Raw genomic sequence first — 25,346 nt, forward strand, 5'->3', positions numbered from 1 at the left:
TCTTGGAGACAGCCAGGGCGGAACGTTGGTCCTCCTCTCCTCAGGAGGTACTGGGCACCTCAGGACCTCCAGACGCCTATTTCACTAGGCCTCTGAGCCTCACAGGAGCCAGCCCCTTTGGACATTTCCTCCCAGGTGGGTATTTTAACTTAGGGGACAAACTGGAGCCCAGGAAGCTTATATAACCAGTGCAACAGCTAGTAAGTGCGAGAGTCAGGATTCAAGCCAAAGCCAGCGTTCAATTCCTTTGTTTCTCCTTCTCTCCTTAGATTGCAGAGGTGACCTTCATCATGGCCAGCTACATGAACCACTGCTCCACAACCGTGGACCCACCCCCCAACCCGCCTGCTGCCTGCCAGCCATGGGAACTGGATGGACGACAGTTCTTTGCTTCTGTTCCATGTGCTGCCAAGGGGCCAACGTTGCTGTGAATATTCCTCCTACCCCTTTCCCCACCACCACCTGGTGCCTCTGGGATTAGAGAGATGTATCTTCGGGTGCGATACTACTGTGATGGGTCTAACAGCCCCCTGCAGCCTGCCCCAGTTGTTCTGTGAAATGTGTATTTCAGTGTCCATGAAGCCTTTACTCTCTAGGTGCCTTATAATGTTTCAGGGCCAACCTTTAAAAATCCAGACCCAGTATAAAAACCACTTTGTTTTCATAAGAATACTGAGCTCTGGATGCTGCCCAATTCTAGACACAGATAGGGATGGCCCACTGTTACTGGTTACTGAGGGCATCAGTGCTGTAAGTCAGAATTTCCTGCACTGCTACTCTCAGGGAGACTAATATGTTTATGTTGTGTATGGTCCTCATGCAGGGGTTTATACTTGAAGTTTTCCTGACATCCCTGAACAGGGGAGGACTAGAATTTCCAATTCACCTGAACTCCAACAAAAGCTTAGAACTCACTAAGACTGGACTTCCTTTCCCATATGGGAAAGGTGTTGGCAGGGCTGGAGAAAAAGGAGGCGACTCACCTTTCCCCTTCCCCTGGTGCGAACGAGGAGGCATCAGCGGTGCCCTTCTGGGGCAGCGGCACCTGTCTCTGCAGGACAAGGCGCTATTCCCCTGAGACTGAAGCTGTTCTCCCTCACACTGGACTGTCAGCCCAACTGGGTACAGGCAAGGGCAGGGGCTAGGTCCAACCTGACCTCTCCCTGTCTCATTTTAACAACTGGACAGGGCTCAGTGAAGGCTGTGCTTACTACTGTAGGAGAAGGTGGTCGTCGCTTGTCCCCCTGCTCTTTGAAAAACCAAGCAAATGCATTCTGCTTTTTGCTGCTCTGTGAGGCCACCAAAGATGAGTCAGAAACAGAAGACACCCCTGCAGGCTCGTGGGCCTGGATTTGCTCCTTAAGACTTCTGGCGAACTTGCGCTGGGAATGTTTGAGGGCAGACGCACATATGTGTTATCTGTCCTAGCCTGGGAGCATCAGTTGAAAGTATCTTTCACCTTTTGTCTTCCTGACGATGTCAATATGCCCCCATCCCCGAGTGAGACCTTCTGTTGGATGCAGAGATGATCTTGTCTCCGCCCTCCCTTAACAGGAAAAAAAAGAAAAAAAGACGAAAGAGTTCATTTATACTCTGATTTTCCAACATTGGGGAAACTGAGTTATATTTCATAGCTCTAAGGCAGTCTTATCATTTTTCGATAAAGTGCCAAACAAACTATATAGGTTTAGCAATAGCATCCAAGAACCAAGCCTTTAACCCCAGCAAAGTGTGTGTGTGTTGCACACTGTGAAAACTGCAAGGCTGGAACTAGTTTATCTGAACACCTCAGCTGCTGTAAGCTTCCCCTCTCTCACCCATTAAACTGACAAGCATGATGAAAAAAGCAGCACATCAGAGTGTCTACCTTTTTTAAACGAACTTGACTTTGCCAGGCTGGCAATATTATAGCTGCCTCCCATTTCTGTTCCTGCCTTTCCCCCAGCATTTGGGATTTAGCTGAGACATTTCTACCTCGAACAAGTCACATGTCCCATGTCCCACAGGCTCCTGAATAACCCCTCCAGGGCTGGTGTAAAAGGCAGAAGTTACAGCTCTGGTTTTGTAATATCTTGAGTGTGTCTAAGGCAAATAAGGAATTATCATCTAGCCAGGAGTTAAAAAAAAAAAAAAAAAAATCCCAGAGAAAAAGTAAGCAAGAATGGAGCTGTGTTCATATTGAATTTGGGGGTCAAGCTATTTCCCCCGCCCTGTCTTCTTCCCAACCCTTCAGGAATCCTCCCTTAGTTTATTAATTTTATATAGAAGAAACTGCCTTATAAACAAAGGCTTCTACAGTATGTATGTTTATCCTTCTTTAACATGTCTGGGAACCAAAGTCAAATTTCTGTCTGGCCTTTTATCTCACCCCTCTTGGCAAAAGAAGTTTTTGAAACCATAGACAATGCTGAGTAACAAGAGTATTAATGTGCTAGACACCCGTGACTGAAATGCCATGGTCGTGTTTGTCAATAAAAAGCAGCTGTCTGAACCAAGCGATTGTGTATGTTTTGGAAGGAGATCTGTTTATTAAGAGAATCATCATAAATTAACCCTGTACAGAACACAGGAGCTAGGTGGACAGAGAGTAGTCTTTTGTAGGACATTTCTTCCTACTGACCAGCCCCTGAAGGGCTTGCTTTTTCTCTTAGCTTTTATACAGGGGTACTGTGCAGTTGAAAATTATCTTTCTCAAAAGATCTGATGTCAGTTTCCCATCGTCTTGCTCTACAAATTTCAACAAAAAGTAAACTTGAACGTGCTTAGGAATATCACAAAGTGCTCTTCGTCAACATTACTCCTGACATACTGTTTCGAGGTCTCCCCTCAGGTGGTAAACGAAATCTTACAAGGGGAACACTAAAATACACATAAATACTTTGCTCAACATCACACAATAAGTTAGGCTTCCAGGCACCTGCTCTACGGCTCTGAGATCCACCGCATCCATACTGGTTCCTAGGACTGTGCCCACTTGATGGTTTAAAATACAGAAAATAAACCAGCCACTGTGGCTTAGGAGTCATCTCCTCTGGAAAACAATACTGGCCTTCTAAATGCTGGGACTCACGGGCTCGTTGATGTGGCTTTCTGGTGTGCCAGGATGTCCTGGCAGCTTCTGTACACTTCAATCAAGCAGTCCAGCCGGGGCTTGGCACTCTGAATTCCAAAGGGGAGAAATGCAGAGACAAGATGAACGTAAAGTGCTTAGTGGTATTGTGTCCATGTGCAACCTCAATCTCTCACCCACGACCAGGGGGTCTAAATGGTACAGGTGTGGGCTTCAGAGAGGCAGAAGTTCAGGCCTCACAGCATTTTGCTAGGAGGAATCCCTAACCAGGCCCACATCCCCGCCTGTGAACTGTGGAAGCAGGAGCTCGAAAGACAGTTTTTAATCTAAATTTCATGACCTCCACCTAAGAGAAAGCAAGAAGAGTAACAAGGACAGACCCTCTTGGGAAGTATCACAAGCTGCGAAGCAGTTCCCAGAGACAGGAAGGGCAGTTTAATAGGTAAATATTGAAAATTATTTTGTATAATGAAATATAATACAACCAAATGAAAAGAAAAGCCACAGAATGGGAAAAATATATGGGGAAAGCATATTTCATAACAGTTTGCTACCCAAAATATATAAATCGTTACAATGCATAATCACTATCTAGTATCTACTTGACTAATAGAGGAGATGGATAGTTTAAAACAGAAAATACTGATAGGTAGTACTTACAAGGAAATATGAAAAGTCTCTTTGTCATTTAAAGAGACACAAATTTAATAACTCTAAATTCCTTTCCCTACATACTAAACTAAAAAATAGCTAAACCCACTGTTAGCCAAGACTACAGGAAAACAAGTACAAATTCGCAAAAGTATGGTAAAGTTGTCCAATCTCTGGAGCCAAATCTCAAACATGATTAAAATCTATGAAACTATTCATAAGCTTTAATAAAATAATTTTGAACTATAATGCAAAAGAATTTTAGCTTAGCTTCCTTAAATCCTCTGTGGAAAAGGAAGGGCAGTGAGGCAGAGTTAACTGCATACATAAATACTTTACATACCTATAAAATAATTGATTATAATCACGTTTGTATAAGTTTTGTGTTTTTTTTAATTTTTTAACATCTTTATTGGAGTATAATTGCTTTACAATGGTGTGTTAGTTTCTGCTTTATAACAAAGTGAATCAGTTATACATGTACATATGTCCCCATATCTCTTCCCTCTTGCGTCTCCCTCCCTCCCACCCTCCCTATCCCACCCCTCTAGGTGGTCACAAAACACTGAGCTGATCTCCCTGTGCTATGCGGCTGCTTCCCTCTAGCTCTCTATTTTACATTTGGTAGTGTATATATGTCCATGCCACTCTCTCACTTTGTCCCAGCTTACCCTTCCCCCTCCCCGTATCCTCAAGTTCATTCTCTAGTAGGCCTGCGTCTTTGTATAAGTGTTTTTTTGTAAGAAAAAAACAAAAAATAATCTGAACATGATTTCAAAAGCTAGTAAATGAGGTAGCTAAATAAACTGATATTTGACATGATATAATTATTTAAAATAATAAGTATAATGGCCTTTGTAAATGCATGAAAATATGTATATTAAAAAAGCAAGGGGGCTTCCCTGGTGGCGCAGTGGTTGAGAATCTGCCTACCAATGCAAGGGACACGGGTTTGAGCCCTGGCCTGGGAAGATCCCACATGCCGCGGAGCAACTAAGCCCGTGCGCCACAGCTATTGAGCCTGAGCTCTAGAGCCTGCAAGCCACAACTACTGAGCCCACGTGCCACAACTACTGAAGCCTGCGCGCCTAGAGCCCGTGCTCCGCAACAAGAGAAGCCACGACAATGAGAAGCCCACGCACCGCAATGAAGAGTAGCCCCCGCTCACCGCAACTAGAGAAAGCCCGCGCACAGCAACGAAGACCCAACTCAGCCATAAATAAATAGATAGATAGATAAATAAATTTATATACATATAAAAACAAGACACAAAATAGTGTATAAAAGTCTGTATAGATCAATAACATCTATGTAAAATCACGTATTGGCAGACTGACAGAGTCAAAGCAGATGAATGATGACCTACAGGCAGAAGTTGCTATATATATGTTTTTATCTCTAAAATTTGTATAAATTCATAATATTTCTGAAAGTCTTATTTGCCTCAGAAAGGAATTTCTGAAATAACTAAAATCCTAATTCTCAATAAAAATACCCCTCAGGTATCCTCAAATACTCTTGACAACAGAAGTTCACATTCCTACTGAACATAAGAAGCCGTGGATATGCAGAGAGGAAGGGAAAGGTAGAGGATTTCTTTGCAGAAGAAACAAGTATTCTATGCTCACCTGGAAGAGAGGTACTACTTGGGATATCCCATGTGGTTCCACTGGATCCTTCAATAAAATGCAGAGGTAGTAAATCACCTTCTGCTGTAAGAAAATAAACCAAATAGCAGAGATCTAAGTAAAATTCAGTTTTCTTTCTCAAGGGAAGGCTTAAAACTTTTTCATACACTTGAAAAAGAATGCATTTGAAGTGAGGGAGAAGTATATTCTCATTCTTTAGATTAGAAAAGACAAAACAACAACAAGCAGAGATGACTTTGAAGCAGGGCTAGAAAATAAAAGATGAAATGCTGACTCCCTATCCATAAAAACCTATAGTATCTCTTTAAAAATAAAGGACGTATGTTTTCAATACAAGTTTCACTTTTATGGCTTAAGGATATGTCAGCCAAAAAGAAAACACTACAGGTACTGGAACAGAGAGCCCTCAGGTTTAATTCTGTGACATCAGTTACTTTACGTATTAAGACTCAGTTTAGATCCAGGCATACCCCATGGGCTGCCTCATCCAGAGAGGCCTGTAATGACTTAAATACTTACCATGTAAATAGCCTCATTAATGACAACATCGTTCACCTGGCCCATCTCAATGAAGGTGGTGCTTTCTTTGCCTGAGGCATAGGACGAGGTCATCTGGATGCCAAGGGAATCAATGATTAACAGAGTCTCGTGATCAATCTTCACAAAATGGAGGTAACCAAGCAGGCCTAAGAGAGTGATGAAGATGGCAGCGGAGAGGATCATGGTGTTCTGAAGAGAGCCAGACACAGGCGATAAGGTTACCAAGTGGTCCTCCACATGTAGCTCTGCTATTTAATAAGTCAACTCTAGGCAATGTGGAAAAAAGCCTTTGTTCTGTTGTGAGGTGAACAGATGGGAAGAACATGCACGGAGGAAGAGGAAACTACTTTTACTTGGGCTCTGTAGTGCTACGAAAGCATATGATAAAATACATCCAGACAACAAATGGATAGGTCTCGGGAGGTGAACCTCCATCAGCAAAATACCCATCACACGGCTTTCAGAGATTTTTCTTCCAAAATTGCAACTTAAGGACTCAGATCTTCTCTTCTCATGCTCCATCAGTAAGATACATAGGAAAATCGCAGACTGGAGAGTAATAAAATGCTTACTTAGCACAGTGTAGCAGATAATACTCCACAGCCGCTCCTCCTTCCTAATAGAAGTTGGAGGCAATCATGATTGGTTCCCACTCCTGCCAATGATTGGTTCAGAAATGGACCTGTGACATAACTCTAGCCAATGAGATGTGAGGGGAAGTCGGCTGGAGGGGTTTCTGGAAAACTAAGTCCATCTCAAAAAAGAGATCTAAGGAAGAGAAGGCCCCTTCATCCTGAGGTTTTGATGCCTGAAAACCAACTACGTGGCCTCTGCCAAACCATGTGGAAAGCTAGGCTGAGAACAGGTAGAGTACATCAAGGGCGGAAGAGCAGTAAGATGAAAAAAGTAAAATCAACAGAGCCTCTTAAGCCCTCTAGAGCCCTCCTTCGTCCTGACTTCTTGTTTTGTTAAATAATAAAGATCTTACTATTTAGGGCTCTTTTAGTTGTTTTGGGTTGTGACTGACTAATGTGTTAAGGCTGACTGACTAGATGAAATGACTGATGTGTTAAGGGCCCCCAAAATGGTATTTACTTCTTTGATTCTAAGACACATCTACAACCTTTTAACATTTCTGAAGTTGAAATGTGTTTTTCTATCAAGGTATGTTTCTTTCATGTGGCACTGTTTTCCCTTTTTTTTCCAAAAAGCTATTTAGAAGGATGAAACAGGAAAAAAATCATCGATGATCTAGAATCAAGAGACTCACTAATTTACGACTGTCATTCCTTGAGCATAGGAAGTGTTTTATTAATTTTTGTTACTGACAAGATACCCTCTTTGACCTAACTCTAGTCAAGCTCTTCTAAGTGCTGGACCTTGGTGTCCATTCTTGTTGGGCCTGCATTGTCCAACAAGTTGTAGCAAGAATCTTGCTGAGTTTAAAGAAGACCCTCACCCTTGGTATCTAATCACCGTGGCCTGCCTTCAGCCAGAATCCTGTCAAATCAATTTACCCAGAATCCCCCTTTAACCCTGATGTTTCCTTTTAGTAATTTTCTATCCACTGACCCCTGACCCTGCTCCTTAGCTATACATTTCCACTGGTCCCTGCTAAATTTAGAATTGAGCCCAATTCAATACTTAAGTCTCTTTTCTCCCATTGCAACAGTTTCTGAATAAAATCTGTGTTTACTTCTTTAACTACTGACCAGCTCTGGTTTTCCTTGAAGGTACCTTTCGACTTCTTTCTACATAACACATAGTTAATTGTTAGATCAGGAGTCTGAGAACTATTTGGGCCTGTGATATGTGTTTGTCTGGTCCACCTTAAGCTAAGAATGTTTTTTACATTTTTTAAAGGGTTGATGAAAAGAAAGAGAGAAAAAGAAACAGAAGAATCTGAGACAGAGACCTGAAAGCCTAAAATATTTACTATTCGACCTTTTAAAAAAAAAGTTTGCTGACCTCTGTGCTAGGAAATTATTTGTTGATTAACAAATGAAGGATGGAGAAATCTATGTGCTGGGTCTCTGATGACCCAGAAATATCTACTTTGAGCTAATTAAATGTCTAGTATCTAGTACAGTGTCTTGTACATAGTGTGAACTGAATAAGCATTATGGAAGAATAGAGAGATAAAATTCAGTTCTGGCCCTTACAGATTTATTAGAGGCAAGATTAACATATATAAAATACTTTTGGAGAATACTATGATTCTGACTAGAAGTGACTAAGACAGGATTAAAAGGGAGAGAGAGAAAGCAAGAAAGAGAGACATTAAAGCACACAGGAATATCCTATGAAGACTTCCAAGGAAGCAGGATTTAACTGGTGCAGAGGAGGTGGTGGTTATTGACAAATATACTTAGCTGAGAAAAGGAAGGGGGAAGGACATTCCAGGTTGGAATAAGTAAGGTAAAAACCTAGAATTCTAATAGAACTGTGAATTCAAAAACTGGGAGGAAAGAAGGGATGAAGAACAGTATATACTTAGGGGATTTGATCCATATCAGCTTTTCTATAAAGTAATCCCTGCCCAAAACTTCATTACCCCTGCATTTTTTATACTTCATTTTTCTTTCTGAAATTCTATCTAACAGTTCAATATTCGTTTGGGGTTGAAGTTTAGCCACATGTTTTAATGAATTCCTTCATCAGATTTCTTCTCATCCTAGCTGAGATTCAGTAATTAGTGGTTTTGAAATAGGAGGAAAGATAAGAAATTTTGGTACACAGAGCCCTTAAGAAGTGTTGCAGTGGAGTTTAAAGGAAGATAAGGTTACCGAGCCCTGGACATTTGTTGAGGGTAAGTGGGATATACCAGGATGAGAGAGGTGAGTACAAAAGGGAGCTGGCGTAAACACAAACTTCTATTTAAAAATTTTGCCTAAGCAAGCCCCCTCACAATGAGGAGACATCATAGTATAGTGAGAAAAAAATGGTTTCAGAGTCAGACAGCCCTGGGTTTGAAGCCCCGGTATGCCATTTACTAGCTTTATCACTTCGGATAAGTTATTACTCTTTCTGAGTCTTGGTTTTCTTCTGAGGTTGAGATGAGGCATTCAGTAAAGCAGTTGGCACTCAGTGGGCATTTAATAAATACCTGTTCCCTCCTCCTCACATGACTACCTGACCAGAGCTCAGGCTAGTATTGATATTCAACTATTTTATATATGAAATCTTTCTGGGGGGAGGAGGAAGGACTGCCTTGGCAACTTAACCATTTTGATTGACTTATGAACAAACTTTTAGATACAATTTGGTACAACTTAGGGCATATATTTTGCAAATATCTATACTACTAAATTACCACGCTCTGAAATATGCTCCAATGGCAAAAAAAGCAAATGGATGCAGTATTGAAAACAATACCCAAATTATAGAAATAAATAGCCTTGCTGTATTTCAGCTCTGGTCAGACCACTCCTGAAATAATATAGTCCACACAGGACACTAAATATGAAACTAAATTCATCCTGAAAAGGGCAATTAGGATGACTCCTTTTATTTTAGGGCTGTCACAATGCTACTACATGTGACCCTCACAATGCTGTGAAGTTGGTGTGGCAGATATTAATTCCATTTTAGAGATGTGAAAACTGAGGCTCAGAAAATAGGAATGAGCCTGGAAATTGAGCACAGAAACAACTCCTCTCCGTAATTTCACAATTCTTTAGAAAATACTTGAAGTTGGGGAAGGGATTTGGGGGGGGTGGGTTAGATTGCCTTGAAAAAGAGAGATTAGGAAGAACTATCAAACAATTAACTTGCACACAATTCTTGTGATTTATGGAGGCAGTTTCTAGAAGACTGTAAAAGGTATTGTTAGCAGTGATTCCTCTGAGGGGTGAAAGTTATGGATGAGGACCTTGGAACTGAATTACTATGAGCATGTACTACAGAGAGCACATGGAAGTTAAAAGTTTCAGGCTGTCCTGCAAAGACTAGATGTATGCTGGGTGGAACCACGGAGCAGAGCAGCGACCCAGGAGGGGGATAAAGTACAGGAGCACAAACTTCACTAAACGTAAGGAAGAGAGCTGTCCAGCAGCGGAATGGCGTCCCCAGAACCAGCGAGTTTCCGCCCTCCAGGCCCTACGATCGCAGGAGGGTCCGGCGAGAGGTCTGGGCTCGACCCTAAGGCCCCAATGACCCTTCCAAACCCGAGACCCCGACTCAGATCGCGGGAAGAGGCCGGCAGGCCTTACCTCGCAGAGTGTGAAGAGTCCGTAGGCCGCTAGCCACACGGTGCAGGTGACAGCGGTGAGCGAGCGCAAGGTGATCCGAGGGCAGCTGAGGCAGAACTCCAGGCAGGAAGGGGAGTAGAAGCGGCGCTGCAGGGCCAGGCGGCCGCCACAAATATCTGAGAAGCTCTGCTCGTCCTCCATGGCCGGCTCGCCCACCCGAGGCCGGGCCGCGCCGCTCTAGCGCGCCCTCCAGCGTCCTCTCGCCGGCTCTGGACTCACTTCCCCGCATCGGCGCTGGCCACGCCCCGCCCCAGGCTGCGCGCAGCCGCAGTTTCGCGCCGACAGCAGCCAAGGCTCTCTGGGTTTTCCACGCCCGGACCTCCAGAGATTCGTGGGGGGCCAACGTCTGAGCGGACAGATTAAAACCGCTATTAACGTGCTTTCGCTCTACAAACTGAGTTTGATTTCCAAGCCAGAGTACGCCCCAAGGAGGCAGTCCGCAGGTATTCGTTCATTACACTCATTCATTCATTCATTCTTTCTTTCTTTCATTCCGGTGCCAGCTAGTTTTAAGTGCAGGGGCTGCTTGGGGACTTTCAATGGGCAAGTAAGGAAAGTCTCTGGGGAAAGACATCAAAGCCCCAAGGATAAGGAGCCAAGACTGGCCTCGGGATGCTCTGGAGGAGGAAATTGCCGGGAAGGAGGACCAGGAAAGACAAAGCCCCCGAGGCTGGAACAAGTTTGGCTTATTGGAGGAATCAAAAGGTCAGAGATGCCGACGCATGGGGAATGCAGTTGGAAGTTGGGGAGGTAGGTAGGGGCCAGATCCAGGAGGGTCTTGTAGGGCCCGTAGGGAGTTTGGATTTCACTGTCTAGTTTTCTCTCCCAGACCACTGTGCAGAGCATTGAGAAGGCAGACAAGTCCTGGCTGGGAGGGTTAGCAAGAGGGGAAGATGCAGAAGGTATGGATAATAAAATTACTAAACTCATGACTAATAGTGACCTGTGGGTTCCCCTTTTTCTTTTTACTTGGGATGTGGCCCAAGAGTGCCTGTGTGGCCCGTTAAAAGAGTTATGGTGCTTCAGCCCTGAGGCAGCATCATGTATTAAAGAATTTGTGTATAAAGATAAATGGCATAAAGGCCTCACCAACTTTGTGTTCCGATGAAAGTCAGGTTCAGTTTCTCCATCTTCATCCAGGATTTTGTTTTCCTTTTTTTACTTTTCCTAAAGGATTTTCTTCAAGCATTGTTTTGTTTTTCCAATTTTATTTTTATACCCTGAATCTTACCAAGCAATACACCCCTTTTTGTTTTTGTAAATATCATGCAAAAGTGATGTTTGCTTATTGTGGAAAATTTGAAAAATACAGAAAAGAAGAAAATTTTTAAACCATCTGTATTTCCACTACTCCGAGATAAACAGGGTTGATGTTTTGGGGAAACCACCAGGCCTGGAGTTCTTAACTTGCACTTCACAGATAAAATCAGAGTTTCATCTTTAGTTTCATTAACTTATAATTGAAATTTAACATTTCTTTTGATTATGAATTCGGCAACAAACCAGTTAGTATTAGCAATACTTGTGATTTTTGTCACCGATAGAAACCACAGATATCTTTATCTCACAATAATTATCTCAGAATGTCATTTCCACTCATCACTACTTCAAAATTGCAGTAATTATTCGACCAACTACTAGATCTTCTAATTTAATGTGTCAATAGAGACACCTATTACCGTAAGACATTTTTAAAATATTTTGATAACAGTATTTTAATTCAGTTGGTTTTCTTTGAAATCCTATGTATTTTATTCATTTAAAAACATTATTGTGATAAGGGGTCCATTAGGTTTACCAGACTTACAGAGGATCTGTGGCACACAAAAAAGTTAAGAACCTGTGCAGGCTCAGAAGTTTCACAACTCTAGAGTCATAGAAAGAAAAAAAGATACCTAAATATATTTAAAGTACTTAATTTTTTGAATATTAAATTATTATATTAAATACCACATTCTAGGGATAAATACTGTGGTAATATAATTCTGAAGTCTTTATAATCACTTTGCTCTGTCAGATCACAGTGTCATGGTAACTCAATTACGCAGTTTGGCATCCCAGTAGAAATTGAAATCTATGTATTTGCTATTTACTTAGATGCCACCTGGGATATGAAGCAACAAGTTCTCATGCCCATGACCCTGTAAACACAGCAAGGAGTGATTCTTTCATCTCTCAATGCTGGACTTCAGAGTATTCACAAGCCTCAAAAATTCGGTGGAATATAACAGCAAGGAAGGGCAGGCTGATGAAAAGAACTTAGACTTAGCAATTGGCAAGTTTCTCCGAGGAGGTTTAATATCTTTTTGCAGGGTCATTAAAGGAGTCGCACAGCTAATTCCCTCATGAATTCAGTTGTGGAGAAGCAGAGAAAGGAAGCATGAGAAACATGTACTCTGTATTTGTCAAGGCAGGCTAACTGCTACTAAAAAAATGTCAGTGGCATAACACAATAAATGTTTGTTTATTGTCTGTCTACAGTTCCACTTAGGTGCTTGTGGTCAGATGACCCATCATTTCTGCCAAGTGGTGATTCAGAGACCCAGGCTCCTTCCATTTAGTGGCTTCACAATACCTTGGGGCCTCCTCAGGGTCCCATCCATTGGATCCTCTACATCTGGCTAACAGATGAGGGGCAAGCATGGAGGATCATGCATGGGAGGGTTTTAAGGCCAAGTCTTCAACCCGCATTCCATTGGCCAGAACTCATAAACATGGCTGTACCTAACTTCAAAGGAGGCCAGGAAACATGGTCTATCAGTATGCCCAGTGGGGAAAGAAAAATGATTTGGTGAACAACTGGGCATACACTTTCCAAAGAGTTGTGACTACAGAACTAGGAAATATATTTGAATGCATTGAGCATTGTGGTGGCAATATACAGGATTAATCTGACCTACTTTTGATAAAATGGGTACTTATTTCAACTGCTGAAGTTTTTCTTGGAAGCTGAGTGTCTATGAACAGTAAGAAAAAAAATCTAGCCAAAGAATTCAGTTAACTTTTTATTTTTATGGCCCATGCTGGATTCTTAAAACCCTTCTATAGAGCTTTCTTATAGTACTTACACTTACAGATTGAGTAGTTTTTCTAAAAATACTGTCTTATACTATAGTTTTTATTCTATTTACTTTTTTTATGATATAGCATTAGTGATTATTGCTACTGTGTTAACTGAGAGTAGGTCTTCTTTAGGACCACTTACCTGTAAAAGTAAAGGCCCATCTAAGTGAAAAGAAATTCCAAATAAATAGTCTTTTAAAAAGATAAATATTGCCAATTATACTTCAGCTTTTAAAAAGCCAACAAAAAGAACTAAAAAGCTTCTTGCAAGTTTGTGAAACTGATCAAGAAATAATTTACTTTGCATAAAAAAGGTAAATATTACACATTTCATCTTGTTTAGAGTTCCATTTTGGCTTATCTATGTAGTGTGGATATACCTCTTTATGTAGCTTTTTTAGTGGTTGCTCTAGGTATTACATTATATATATGAAACTTTTTAAAAAAACTCGGTCTTCTCCTGTGTTTCTCCTTTATTCTCACCCTGCTACCACACTTATAACACGTCTGACACCAAACGTTGGAGGGAGCGGGGGGGTGGTTCAGGTCGCACACCAAGGACAATTATTCTCTGTGACACCAGCTCAGTATCCTACAATTTAACTCAATTCTGATATGGTCTACCTGGAGACAGTGTCAGATCCCACAAGTTAAGGGCTCAGTTTCATGAGACTGCTCCCCTCTTGGCTACAAATCAGAGGTTCCCATGACCTCCTCTCCCTTGGATTCAATTATTTGCTAGAACAGCTCACAAAACTCAGGGAAACACGTTTACCAGTTTATTATCTAATAAAAGATATGATAAATGATACAGATAAATAGCCAGATGAAGAGATATAGAGGGCAAGGTCTGGGAGGGTTCTGAGTGCAGGAGTTTCTGTCCCCGTAGAGTAGGCGTGCATCAACCTTACGGTATGTGGAGGATTCACCAATCTGGACACTCTCCAAACCCCGTACTTTTGGAATTCTTATAGAGGCTTCATCATGTAGGCATGATCAATCATTATGTCCATTTCCAGCCAGTCTTCCCTCTCTAGAGAATGGGATGGGGGGATAGGAGGTGAAAATCCCAAGCTTCTAATCATGTCTTGGTCTTTCTGGTGATCAGCCGCCATCCAGGATCCCACCAAGAGTCACCTCATTAGAACAGAAGACACTGCTGTCAACCAGGAAATCCCAAAGTGTTTAGGAACTTTGTGTCAGGAGCCAAGTCAAAGACCAAATATTAGAACAAAAGATGCTCTTCATGCTCTTATCACTTAGGAAATTACAAGGATTTTAGGAGCTCTGTGCCAGGAACCAGGGGCAGAGACCAATATATAAATATATATATATATATATATATTTTTTTTTCTATTACCTCACAACCACTATCACAGTCTACTGATATCAACATTTTACCAGTTCAAGTGAAGTGTAGAAAGCATTCCTCCCTCTACTCTTCCATATTTATAATTGTCTTAATATTTCCTCTACATTCATTGAGACCCACATCAGACAGTAGCATAATTTTCACTTCAACCATCAAATGTAACTTAGAAAATTTAAGAGGAGAAAGAAAGTCTATGTGTTTACTCATATTTTTGCTCTTTCCATTGTCCTTCCTTCTTGATGTTCTAAGATTCCTTCTTTTAGCATTTTCTTTTTGCTCAGAGAACTTCCTTTACCCATTCTCTTAAGGTAGGTCAGCTGGTGACAGATTCTCTTAGTTTTCCTTCATCTGAAAATTTCTTGACTTCCCCTTCATTCCTGGAGAATGTTTTCACTGGATATACAATTCTGGGTTGACAGTTTTCTTTCAGCACTTGGAAAATTGTGCCACTTCCTTACAGCCTCCATGGTTTCTGATGGGAAATCTCTGTCACGTGAATTATTTTTCCCCTTTAAGTAAGGTATTGTTTCTCCACCACTGCTTTCAAGATTTTTGTCTTTAGTTTTCAGCAGTTTGACTATGATATATCTTGGCACGAATTTCTTTGGGTTAATCGTATTTTGCGTTTACTTACCTTCTTGCATATGTAAGTTTATGTCTTGCCAAATTTGGGAAACTTTCAGCCATTATTTCTTCACCTTTTTTTTTTCCAGCCTCACCTTCTTTCTCCTCTCTTTCTGATCAAATGAAACGATTATTAGATTTTTTTGTTATAGTCCCAAGGTCCCTAAAGCTCTGTTCATTTTTTTTTCCAGTCTATTTTCTCTCTGTTGGTCATATTGGGTGACTGCTATCTTCAAGTTCACTGATTCTTTCCTGTGTCCTTCCATTTTGTTGTTGAGTCCATACATTGAGTTTTTAATTTTAGTTATTATATTTTTCAGTTCTAAAATTTCCATGTGGTGATTTTTGATATCTTCTATTCTTTACTGAGACCCAATTTTTTCAACTGTTTTAAATGTGTTTGTAATTGCTTGTTGAAGCATTTTTATTATGGCTACTTAAAATCCTGGTCAGATAATTCTAACAACTATGTCATCTTGGTATTGGCATCTGTTGATTGTCTATTGTCTTTCAAGTGGAGATTTTTCTGATGAATGACTTTAGCTAGAAACCTGAGCACTTTTAATATTATGAGATTTTGTATCTTATTTAAATCTTCTGTTATAGCAGGTCTCCACCTGAGATGGGCTGGGATCTGGGACCTGGGACCCTTTACTGGAGTGCTCGAACCTGGACAAATGTCCCCTCAAGCAACAGAATACAAAGCAACTATAAGGGACTAAAAATAACTGCATGCATGGGCAGTTGGGGCAATTATGAACAATAAGGTACAGAAAAAACTGAAACCAGCTGCCACTTCTAAGGTTCCAGGAGCAAAAGCTGGGCACTGTTTATGATCCCTTCACACGGCACCACCAAGAGTGTGGGCAGACCACCTAATCTACACCTCCTGCCCAACCCACGTACCTGCCCATTCTTACCCCTTTTAAGGACCCAAGCAGCTCCTCTTGTGGAGCGAGCATGGGCACCTGACTCTTGTTTTCACTCCCTCCTGCTGCAGCATGAGCCCCAATAAAGCCTTGCCTGGAATTCTTGTCTGGTCTCTTCTCAATATCTATTGATGAAAGAGTCCAGCGGCCCAGGTTGTTAACACACTGATGCTGCTCCAGCAGAGGTAGAAGGGCACCACCACATCACTAGGTAGGGGCAGAGTCCAGGTTCCCCACTTGGCCTCCATTGACACCTGGTGGGGAGGCGTTCCTTGTAACTTCTGGGTGGCTGTGGAAGTCCAGGCTTCCCACACGTTCTCCACTGACACCACAGGGTGGCACTAGGGGAAGCTATTACCACTCAGCCTTCTCTGATGTCGCCCCAGCAGCAGAGTGGGGCTCCTCTTTACAGTCTGGCGAAGGTGAAAGTCTAGATTACCCACCTTGGCCTTTGTGGCAGGGATGATGATGGGGCTGCAGTTTTTTCTGTAGTGTTGCGCTGGAGTAAAGTAGTTATTGTCTAAAAGTTTTCTGTGTTGCTAGGCTGCTCTTTATTTTGTCTTTTGGCTAAAGAGAACAGGTTTCTGTAGCGCATTTCTTCAATTCCCTACAGAGGTTTCTGTAGGCCATCTTCTCCAGCATGCAGTCTGGGACATACGAGGGAAAAAGAAAACCCAGGGAACTCACCACTGTGTCCTTCTAGGGTCCCTAGTCAGCCTCCTTCTCTCCATCTTTCAGAGTCTTCTTTTGTTTGTTTCATATAAAATGTCCAAGGATTTTAGTTGTTCTTTATTTTTTTTTTCTTTTCTTTTTTTTTTTTGCGGTACGCGGGCCTCTCACTGTTGTGGCCTCTCCCGTTGCGGAGCACAGGCTCCGGACGCGCAGGCTCAGCGGCCATGGCTCACGGGCCCAGCCGCTCCGTGGCATGTGGGATCTTCCCGGACCGGGGCACGAACCCGTGTCCCCTGCATCGGCAGGCGTACTCTCAACCACTGCGCCACCAGGGAAGCCCTTTAGCTGTTCTTAATGGGAAGGATAGGGAAAGGTATGTCTGCCCTGTGGACAAAGAATGTCACTTGCCATTTCAGTAAACAAAGGATGTTGAGGCCATCAAGACATCAGTCACTGGGCTTCCCTGGTGGCGCAGTGGTTAAGAATCCACCTGCCAATGCCGGGGACACAGGTTTGAGCCCTGGTCCGGGAAGATCCCACATGCCATGGAGCAACTAAGCCCGTGAGTCACAACTACTGAGCCTGCATGCCACAACTACTGAAGCCCTCGCGCCTAGAGCCCGTGCTCTGCAGCAAGACAAGCCACCGCAATGAGAAGCCTACGCACCACAACGAAGAGTAGCCCCCGCTCGCCACAACTAGAGGAAGCCCACGCACAGCAAAGAAGACTTAATGCAGCCAAAAATAAATAAATTAAGTAAATTAATTTTTTAAGAAAAGACATCAGTCACTGCAGCTATGCCCCCAGTGGTGCACAGAGGGGAACTCAGGATGGAGGAAAAACTAGGGTACTGGCCCTAGGTAGTTAAGGTGAATATCAAAGGAATAATTTCATTAAGCCCAGACTCTTGCATCTTCCCATACATAGAAAAGTGCTAAATTCATTAACTTGAGATGCCTGGTTTTTCCTTAATTAGCAGTAATCTTTTTGCGTTCTGACTACTTGGGTTTTTTTGTTTTTGTTTGTTTGTTGCAAAAACTCCTATATATCCTGGCTCCTCCCTTACCTCTTTGGAGCAATCCCTCAGAGCTTCTGAGAGGCTGTCTCCCAGGCTGAAGTCTTTAGTAAGCCAGCAAATAAAACATAATTCTCAACTTTTGGGTTGTGCATTTTTTTTCAGTAGACAACCCCATCTTTCAGAAGCAGAGTTTTCCTTATCTGTCCATATAAAACAATTTTTTATTGAGGGGTTATCATCCATGCAGTAAAATATATTCTATGCCTTACTTTTTCATATTCTTAAATGGTGTCTTTTGATGAACAGAGGTTTTAATTGTAATGAAGTCTAAGTTAGCAATATTTTCCTTTATGGTTAGTGCTGTTGTATGTTTTGTTTAAGAAACTTTGCCTGCCTCAAGTTCATGAAAATATTCTATTCCTTTTTTTTTCCTAGAAGCTTTATTGTTTTACCTTTCATATTTATGCCTATGATCCATTTTTAATACTTTGTTTAATATGAGATAAGGGTCAAGGCTCTTTTTTTTTCCCCTACAACATTTGTCAAAAAGAACATCTTTTCTCCACTGATGGCAGTGGTGCCTTTATTGTAAACTAGGTGACGACCTCTGCATCGGTCTGTTTCTAGACTCTGTTATGTTCTGTTGCTCTCTTTTGTCTTTCCTTGTGCCAACATCAACCTGTCTTTATAGTAGGTTTTGATTTCTCATAGTGTTAAGTCTTCCAGCTTTGATATTTTACTTCACGACTGCGTTGGCTGTTCTAGGTTCTTTGTATTTTCACCGGAAATCCTGCTTGGATTGCATTGAGTCTGTCAATCAATTTAGGGAGAATTGACTTTTTTTTTTTAAACTGAGGTATAGTTGATTTACAATATGTAAGTTTCAGGTGTACAACTTAGTGATTCACGGTGTTTCAAGGTTATACTCCATTATAGTTATTATAAAGTATTGCCTATATTCCCTGTGCTGTACAACATATCCTTGTAGCTTATTTATTTTTAACATCTTATTTATGTTGTCTTCTAGCCCATGACCTGGTATATGTCTCCATTTATTTAGGTCTTCTCTAGTTTCTCTCAGCAATCTCCTTGTGCATCTTTCATTACACTTATTTCTAGGTATTTGGTGTTTTTTTGATACTCTTATAAATAATATATATTTTTAAAATTTTATTACCTGTCCATTTTTAATAAGATATGTTTATTATTTTCCCAACAACGTCAAACTGAAATTTTATGAAAGAAAATACACCCATAATCGTGTCACCTAAACAAATCTTCATTTCCCAAGCATTTAAGTCCTTTTGTTTTAATGTTTTTAATTGTTGAGAAGATGATGCAATACAGAAAATTTGTGGGGACTTCCCTGGTGGTCCAGTGGTTAAGAATCTGCCTTCCAATGCAGGGGACACAGGTTCGATCCCTTGTTGGGGAACTAAGATCCCACATGCAGTGGGGCAACCAAGCCCGTGTGCCACAACTACTGAGCCTGTACGCTCTGGAGCCCACGCACCACAACTAGAGAGCCTGTGCGCTGCAACTACTGAGCCTGCGTGCTCTGGAGCTCATATGTCAAAACTAGAGAAGCCTGCATGCCACAACGAAGAGCCCACGTGCTGCAACTAAGACCCAATGCAGCCAAATAAATAAATAAATATTTTTTTTAAAAAGAAAAGAAAATGTGAATGAGAGAAAAAAATTACACAAGTCCTAAAGACCGTTCCGTTTTACATATTACTTTTCCATCATTTTCTTAGTTTCTGCACTTTCAAAAATTATTGTAGTGATAGTATATACACCATTTTGTAATGTTAAAATATAAACTGAGGCATTTAAAAAATGTTAAGAGTTTATTTGAGAAAAAAATCAATTCAAATTGGGCAGCACCAAACCAGAAGTGGGTAAGGACTCTCATTCCACTGACAGGAGCTATAGGGGAAAGACTTTTATAGAGAAAAGGTGGAAGCAAAGCAAGGAAATCATCTGATTAGCTTTAGCATAAGGTTGTCGTATTTGGAATGCCTGATTAGCCATTTGTGATTGGTTGCCCTTAAGTTTAGATTTCTTAACTTTGAGGCATTTATAGGTTTTGGTTTGCTTATGTAGGCAGCAAAGGTATTAGGATCACCTCAGTGAAATTAATTTAACAAAAATTAATGTTTTGGCAGACATTTTCCATATTTCTATAGATTTTATAAATACATTTGAAATAGCTACATAGTGTATATGTATAGCTGATTCACTTTGTTATACAGCAGAAACTAACAAACCATTGTAAAGCAATTATACTCCAATAAAGATGTTAAAAAGAGAAAGAAAAATAAAATAAAATAGCTACATAGTGTTCCAGCCTGTTAATCTACCATAATTTACTTCATATCACCCTCTTGTTTTCCTACCCAGTGTAAATGGCTAGTAACGATTTCATATAAGGAAGAATGACAGTGGAAAAAATAGACAACTAGAGAAGAAAGGAAAAATAGACACGTAGAAATAGAAGGAAACCTACAGAAACAGATACAGCACAGAAAGCAGAGGGTTTTTTTCTTGGAGTCATATCCCCATCTTGTGCCATTTTAGGATAGTAAAGCTTAATGTTTTCAATTTAAATCAACGAACCACCTGGCTTCTTTGTGGGAGGTTTCTCTGCCCTTGAAATATCAAGAGACTTTATATCCTTGTACACTAAAGTTTTTCTTAATGGAATAAACCAAACGTGGGAAAGTTTAGTTAAAATGATGGATCTAGTTTGACGGACATAGGCTTGAGAAACAGGTTCAGTTAGATCATTATATTCTCAGCTCAGTTTCAAGTGATGGGTAGCAATGACTTCTTTAAGTGATTTTGATGAAGCCACAACTGTGTAGCCTAGGAAGTAAGTTACCTTCATGTGAATATGATTCTGAAGATTTAAAATGAAAAGTGAAAGAAGGCTGGTTAAAGACTTACCATTCAAAGTGTGGTAGGTAGACCAGCAGCATGGGCATCACCTAGGAGCTTGTGAGAAATGCAGATTCTTGGGTCTCACAGCAGACCTACTGAGCTTAACAAGAGTCTCAGGTGATTTGCTTGCACATTAAAGTCTGAGAAGCTCTGAAAGATCTAACTCTTCATACTGCATTCTCTACCCTGACTGCATATTAGAGGCACCTGGGGAGGTTTTAAAACTGTTGCCTGGGTCCATCCCTGATAAATAATGGGTGGTAGGGGAGGGAGGATATGGACTTGAGCATTTCTTAAAAACGTCCCTAGGTTCTTTTTAACAGCTGCCAGCGTTGAAAACTGTTGGAAGGAAACCTTTTCCTCTGTCATTTTAGGTTCAAGTGAGTGGGGGCTTGCGAATTAACTGACAATAGATTAACAGGAGAAAAGAAAGTTGCTCAGTGATGAGTAACTCGCTGAATAGCCAAAGTAAAGCTATATACACCAGCTTAACAAAAGGAGAGGGGGTTAGGGCTTCATACTTCAAAGTATGGAAAGTTCTTTTGGGCTTTTTGACGCTAATAGGCAGCTGGTTCCCTTTTTGGTGTTAAAAGTCAATCATTTCCCAATCAGGAAAATCCCTCAGTGGGGTGGGCTAGTGGGAGTCAATGGCAGCTGTATTTTCAGGAGGCTCTGATTAAGTTTCTTTTTTTTTTTAATGTTCTTTTTATGGCTGATAATCAGATATTATTAGTTTAAAGTAATTTTCATACTACCTTGGTGGGCTATTCATCTTTTCAGAACTATTACTCTAGTACCACCATTCTATTACTCTATATTATATGTATCAATATTACTCTAGTACCACCATGTTCCTCCTCGCCCAGGCTTAAAATCTCTCCTCTGTTTCCCTCCCTAATCTGTAGCTAAGTACCATCTATTCCAGTTGCGCAGTACTTTTAACATCTGTCCCTCATCTCCCTGACTGCACTAGTTAAACGAAGTTCTCCCCCATACATACTCTCTACCACATTACCTTATTTTTCACACGTATTTCATTTATCACGCATATCAGTACCTACAATTCTCTGTCTCAAGGAGAGCTTGGATTCTAACACTGTACCCCCAGATCCTAAAACACTATCTGACAAACAGTGGGTACCCAAATATTTATTGACTCTCTCCCTCCACTTCCATCACTCAAGATCATGCCTCTTAGCTGAAATCACTATTCTCACCATTCCCCAGACACCCTACAGATTCCTCCTGGAAAATCCTTAAGGCTCGACTTGAACGCCAATTCCATGAAATCTTCCCTGTCCCATATAAGAGTGGTAATTCCATCCTCAGAACTTTCAGAGCATAAAGAGACATGACTTCTTTTCAAAGACACTTAAGGTAAACAAGGTCCTCCTGGATAGCATAGGGAACTGTATTCAATACCTTGTAATAACCTATAATGGAAAAGAATACATGTATATAACTGAATCACTTTGCTGTACACCAGAAACTAACACAATATTGTAAATTAATTATACTTCAATTTTAAAAGACACATGTCATTTAATATCTATTTATTCAATACAAATTTATTGAACACCCTTCATGTAGCACTGTGTTAAATGATAGTAAGACACCATTCAGGCTCTCAAACAAGCTGCTCTCCAGGAGAAAGAGATAATCCTCTAAATAGGCAATTGTAAGTCAGAGGATTAAGTGAACCATGGGAGGGGTAATTAATACCCTTGATCTGACTTGGTTTTGGATTCTGCTTTTGACTCCTTACTCTGTGACCTTGAACAAATGACTTAGCCTTACCAGGTCTTGGTAAATGGAGATAATACCAGTGCCTACCTCACTGCCTTGCGATGAGAATTTAATTAACACTTGCAAAGTGTTGAGCAGGTATCTAGTATATAGTAATCATTCAGTAATGTTAGCAAGTACTATTATGACTAACTCGGCTTTGGAAGGTCTGGAGAGGCTTCTCTGAAGAAGTGACTTCAAAATGAAAACCTGAAGAATGAGAAGAAATTAAGGAAGGGAAGGGAGGGAGGGAGAAGGACGTAAGGTTCCCAATAGAAAGAACAGTAAAGTGCAAAGGGCTCGAAGCTCATTTTCAGTTTGGAACCTGAACAAAGGACAAAGTGTTCTGTGTCTTCGGCAGCCCCAGCCTCTGCTGGCACTAAAAGAGATTTCACACCGAAATTTCATTTGGCCCTTGATGGCAGCCATTGGTCTGCTTTCACTTCTCCATCACTGATCAGGGCCCCAGATAAAAACCCCTCTGTGTTGTGGTGGTGGTGGTAGGGGTAGGGGTAGGGGGAGTGATGAGTATGTGAGGGGCTCAGGCACCTGCCTCCACATGCTGGCTGGGCAGGCAATGAAACCAGTCATTTACTCTTATGCCCCCTCCTCTAGTCCCTTCACTCCCGCCTCTCTACTGAGCCCAGGAATCTCCATTGCATGCTAAACAGACTCTTAAGTTTTACCCTCCATAGAACTCATCCTTTGCTTCCTTACTTTAACCTTATTCTAGGGTTGTTATGTTAATTCTCTCAGCTCCAGGATGGAAACGTGAGAAAGAAGGGACCACATTTTCCCAGCTCCCTAATGCAGACTCAGGACCATTAACCCTTTGTGTAAAAAAGTCTTCTGAAGTTTATGCTCTTCAACGCTACCCCTGAGACCTGACCCCCCACCTACCAGTCTGGCCCAAGTCACCGTGCTTCCTCTGCTCTGCACGTTTGGGCTATACGGGCATTCTTGTTCTTTCTCTGACCCACAAGCAGGTTTCAGCTTCGGGGTTTTTGATCTTGCTGTTCCCGTAAGCCTGGAAGGCTCTTTCCCTAGAACTTGTTATGGCAGCTCCTTCTCGTCATTCAGGTCATTGGCTCAAACGTCAGTTTGGAGAGGCCTTTCTCGACACCCCTCTCTAAAACATCATGTCCTGTCCCATTACCCTGCATAATTTTCTCCATAGAATTTACTGCCATCTGAAATTATGTATCTACTTGACTGTTTTCCCCACTAGGATGTAAGTACTGGGAGTGATGAGATATTATCTGTCTTCATCTTTATCAGCAGCACATAGAACAATGTTTTGCACGTTAAATATTGACAATAAATGAAATGAATGAATATCTTAAATTAAGAGGCTCTAAATTTTAGTCAAAAGGTGTGGTCAATGAGCTCAGCCCTTTAGTATGTAAAAGCAGAAGTCCCAAAAGAAATCTTTGGGAATTTCCACTTACCATATCAGAGCCATAGACCAAGGACCATGAGTAAGGGTTTCATAAGAATCTGGAAGGTTTGTTTATTATTTACCAAGCTCCTGCTATGTGTCAAGCACTGTACTCAGGAAAGGACCAAACGATGAACAGAAAAAGTCAAGGTTCCTGCCTTTGAGAATTTGCAATTTAGTCCTTTCTGAGTTCCCTTGGATTTGCAGTAAACAGTGGTGTGCTGGAACCTGCTTTTAGCCACCTGCAAAACCCTACTGTTAAATTTTCAGGAATTTTGCAAGCCAGTTGTTAAACACTGCCATCATTAAAAGTCAAATTATATAAACTTACAAGTAAATTATGTTAAAAACAAAGATAATATACACTCAAAACTTCATGCCTAATTATTTTACTGTCTTAGTATTTTTTATGCTCTTGAGGTTATTTATGTTGATTGTATATGTATGGTGGAAACATTATATAGTGAGCACCGTTTCCCAGCTTCATGTTCAGTGACATCACTATGGTAGCTTGAAATGGTAGCTGTGGGGGAGTATTTACCCCAGGGAACTCGCCCAACACCATAATCATGTCTTATCTACTCACCACCCTCACCCCCAACACACACTCCCAGCAACCTATCAAGGGATAGAGTATGTGTTGGCAGCCACTGAATTAAAGAGGCAGAATCTCTAGGTCATCCTATAAAGGAAGAAGAAAAACAGAATCAGCTGGTTTGGACCTGAGGAAGGGTCCTAGAACTATGCTATAATAAGAGTACTACAAGTTTTAAAGTAAATTTCTAAAACTTAATTCATTCTTTTATGTAATTTCAGAATATTATCTTTAATAACTTAAGAAAATAAATTTATTTATTTTAGTTTTGGCTGCGTTGGGTCTTCATTGCTGCGGGCGGGCTTTCTCTAGTTGTGGTGAGCGGGAGCTATTCTTAGCGGTGCACGGGCTTCTCATTGCGGTGGCTTCTCTTGTTGCGGAGCACGGGCTTCAGTAGTTGCGACACGTGGACTCAGTAGCTGTGGCTCGCGGGTTCTAGAGCACAGGCTCAGTAGTTGTGGCGCACGGTCTTAGCTCCTCCGCGACACGTGGGATCTTCGCGGACCAGGGCTCGAACCCGTGTCTCCTGCATTGGAAGGCAGATTCTTAACCGCTGCGCCACCAGGGAAGCACCTAAAAATTTATTTTTGGTAGATTCCTGCAAGCCATTCCTGCAAGACACTAGTCATGGATAAGAACTTGGAATCTAGAGTCACATAGCTCTACCAACTTACGAGCTACCTGACTTTGGAAAAGTAAATTATCTTCTCTGATCCTGTAATCTCGTCTTTAAAATAGTCCCTACT

General features: G+C 41.3%; 2 protein-coding genes across 6 annotated transcripts in view; one reads left to right on the forward strand and one right to left on the reverse strand.

Annotated features, from left to right (window-relative positions):
- Positions 1 to 2,138, forward strand: part of PLEKHH1 (pleckstrin homology, MyTH4 and FERM domain containing H1) — a 52,480-nt gene extending 50,342 nt beyond the window's left edge. The window contains exon 29 of the mRNA XM_029238281.1: positions 270 to 2,138. Coding sequence (XP_029094114.1) covers positions 270 to 431 — 162 coding nt within the window. The 3' untranslated portion in view covers positions 432 to 2,138. The remainder of the gene's footprint in view (positions 1 to 269) is intronic.
- On the reverse strand, positions 1,362 to 10,384 carry PIGH (phosphatidylinositol glycan anchor biosynthesis class H). Of its 5 annotated transcripts, none has more exons than XM_029238283.1 (5): positions 10,122 to 10,358; positions 5,890 to 6,099; positions 5,350 to 5,433; positions 3,071 to 3,159; positions 1,362 to 1,546 (listed from the first exon to the last, which is right to left on the reverse strand). In XM_029238283.1, exons 1-5 carry the CDS (start codon positions 10,299 to 10,301, stop codon positions 1,480 to 1,482), a joined length of 630 nt encoding a protein of 209 aa, XP_029094116.1. In that variant the 5' UTR covers positions 10,302 to 10,358; the 3' UTR covers positions 1,362 to 1,479. The 5 variants fall into 5 exon arrangements, with proteins under 5 accessions (XP_029094116.1, XP_029094118.1, XP_029094117.1 ...); XM_029238285.1 differs by having other exon boundaries at positions 5,350 to 5,397; positions 10,122 to 10,326; XM_029238284.1 differs by having other exon boundaries at positions 5,350 to 5,430; positions 10,122 to 10,326.
- Between the last annotated feature and the right edge of the window lie 14,962 nt (positions 10,385 to 25,346).

This window comes from Monodon monoceros, unplaced genomic scaffold, assembly GCF_005190385.1.
Source record: "Monodon monoceros isolate NGI ecotype Baffin Bay Population unplaced genomic scaffold, NGI_Narwhal_1 Super_Scaffold_21, whole genome shotgun sequence".
Taxonomy (NCBI): Eukaryota; Metazoa; Chordata; class Mammalia; order Artiodactyla; family Monodontidae; genus Monodon; species Monodon monoceros.

What these genes read in the sequence shown, in the direction of transcription:
- PIGH (XM_029238283.1), bottom strand. Translation starts at nt 10,301, where the DNA reads ATGGAGGACGAGCAGAGCTTCTCAGATATTTGTGGCGGCCGCCTGGCC. An exon ending in TTAATGAGGCTATTTACATG is followed by an intron (nt 5,434 to 5,889) that starts GTAAGTATTTAA and finishes ATTTTCTTACAG; the next exon opens with CAGAAGGTGATTTACTACCT. An exon ending in AAAGCCACATCAACGAGCCC is followed by an intron (nt 1,547 to 3,070) that starts GTGAGTCCCAGC and finishes TTTCCTGTTAAG; the next exon opens with GGAGGGCGGAGACAAGATCA.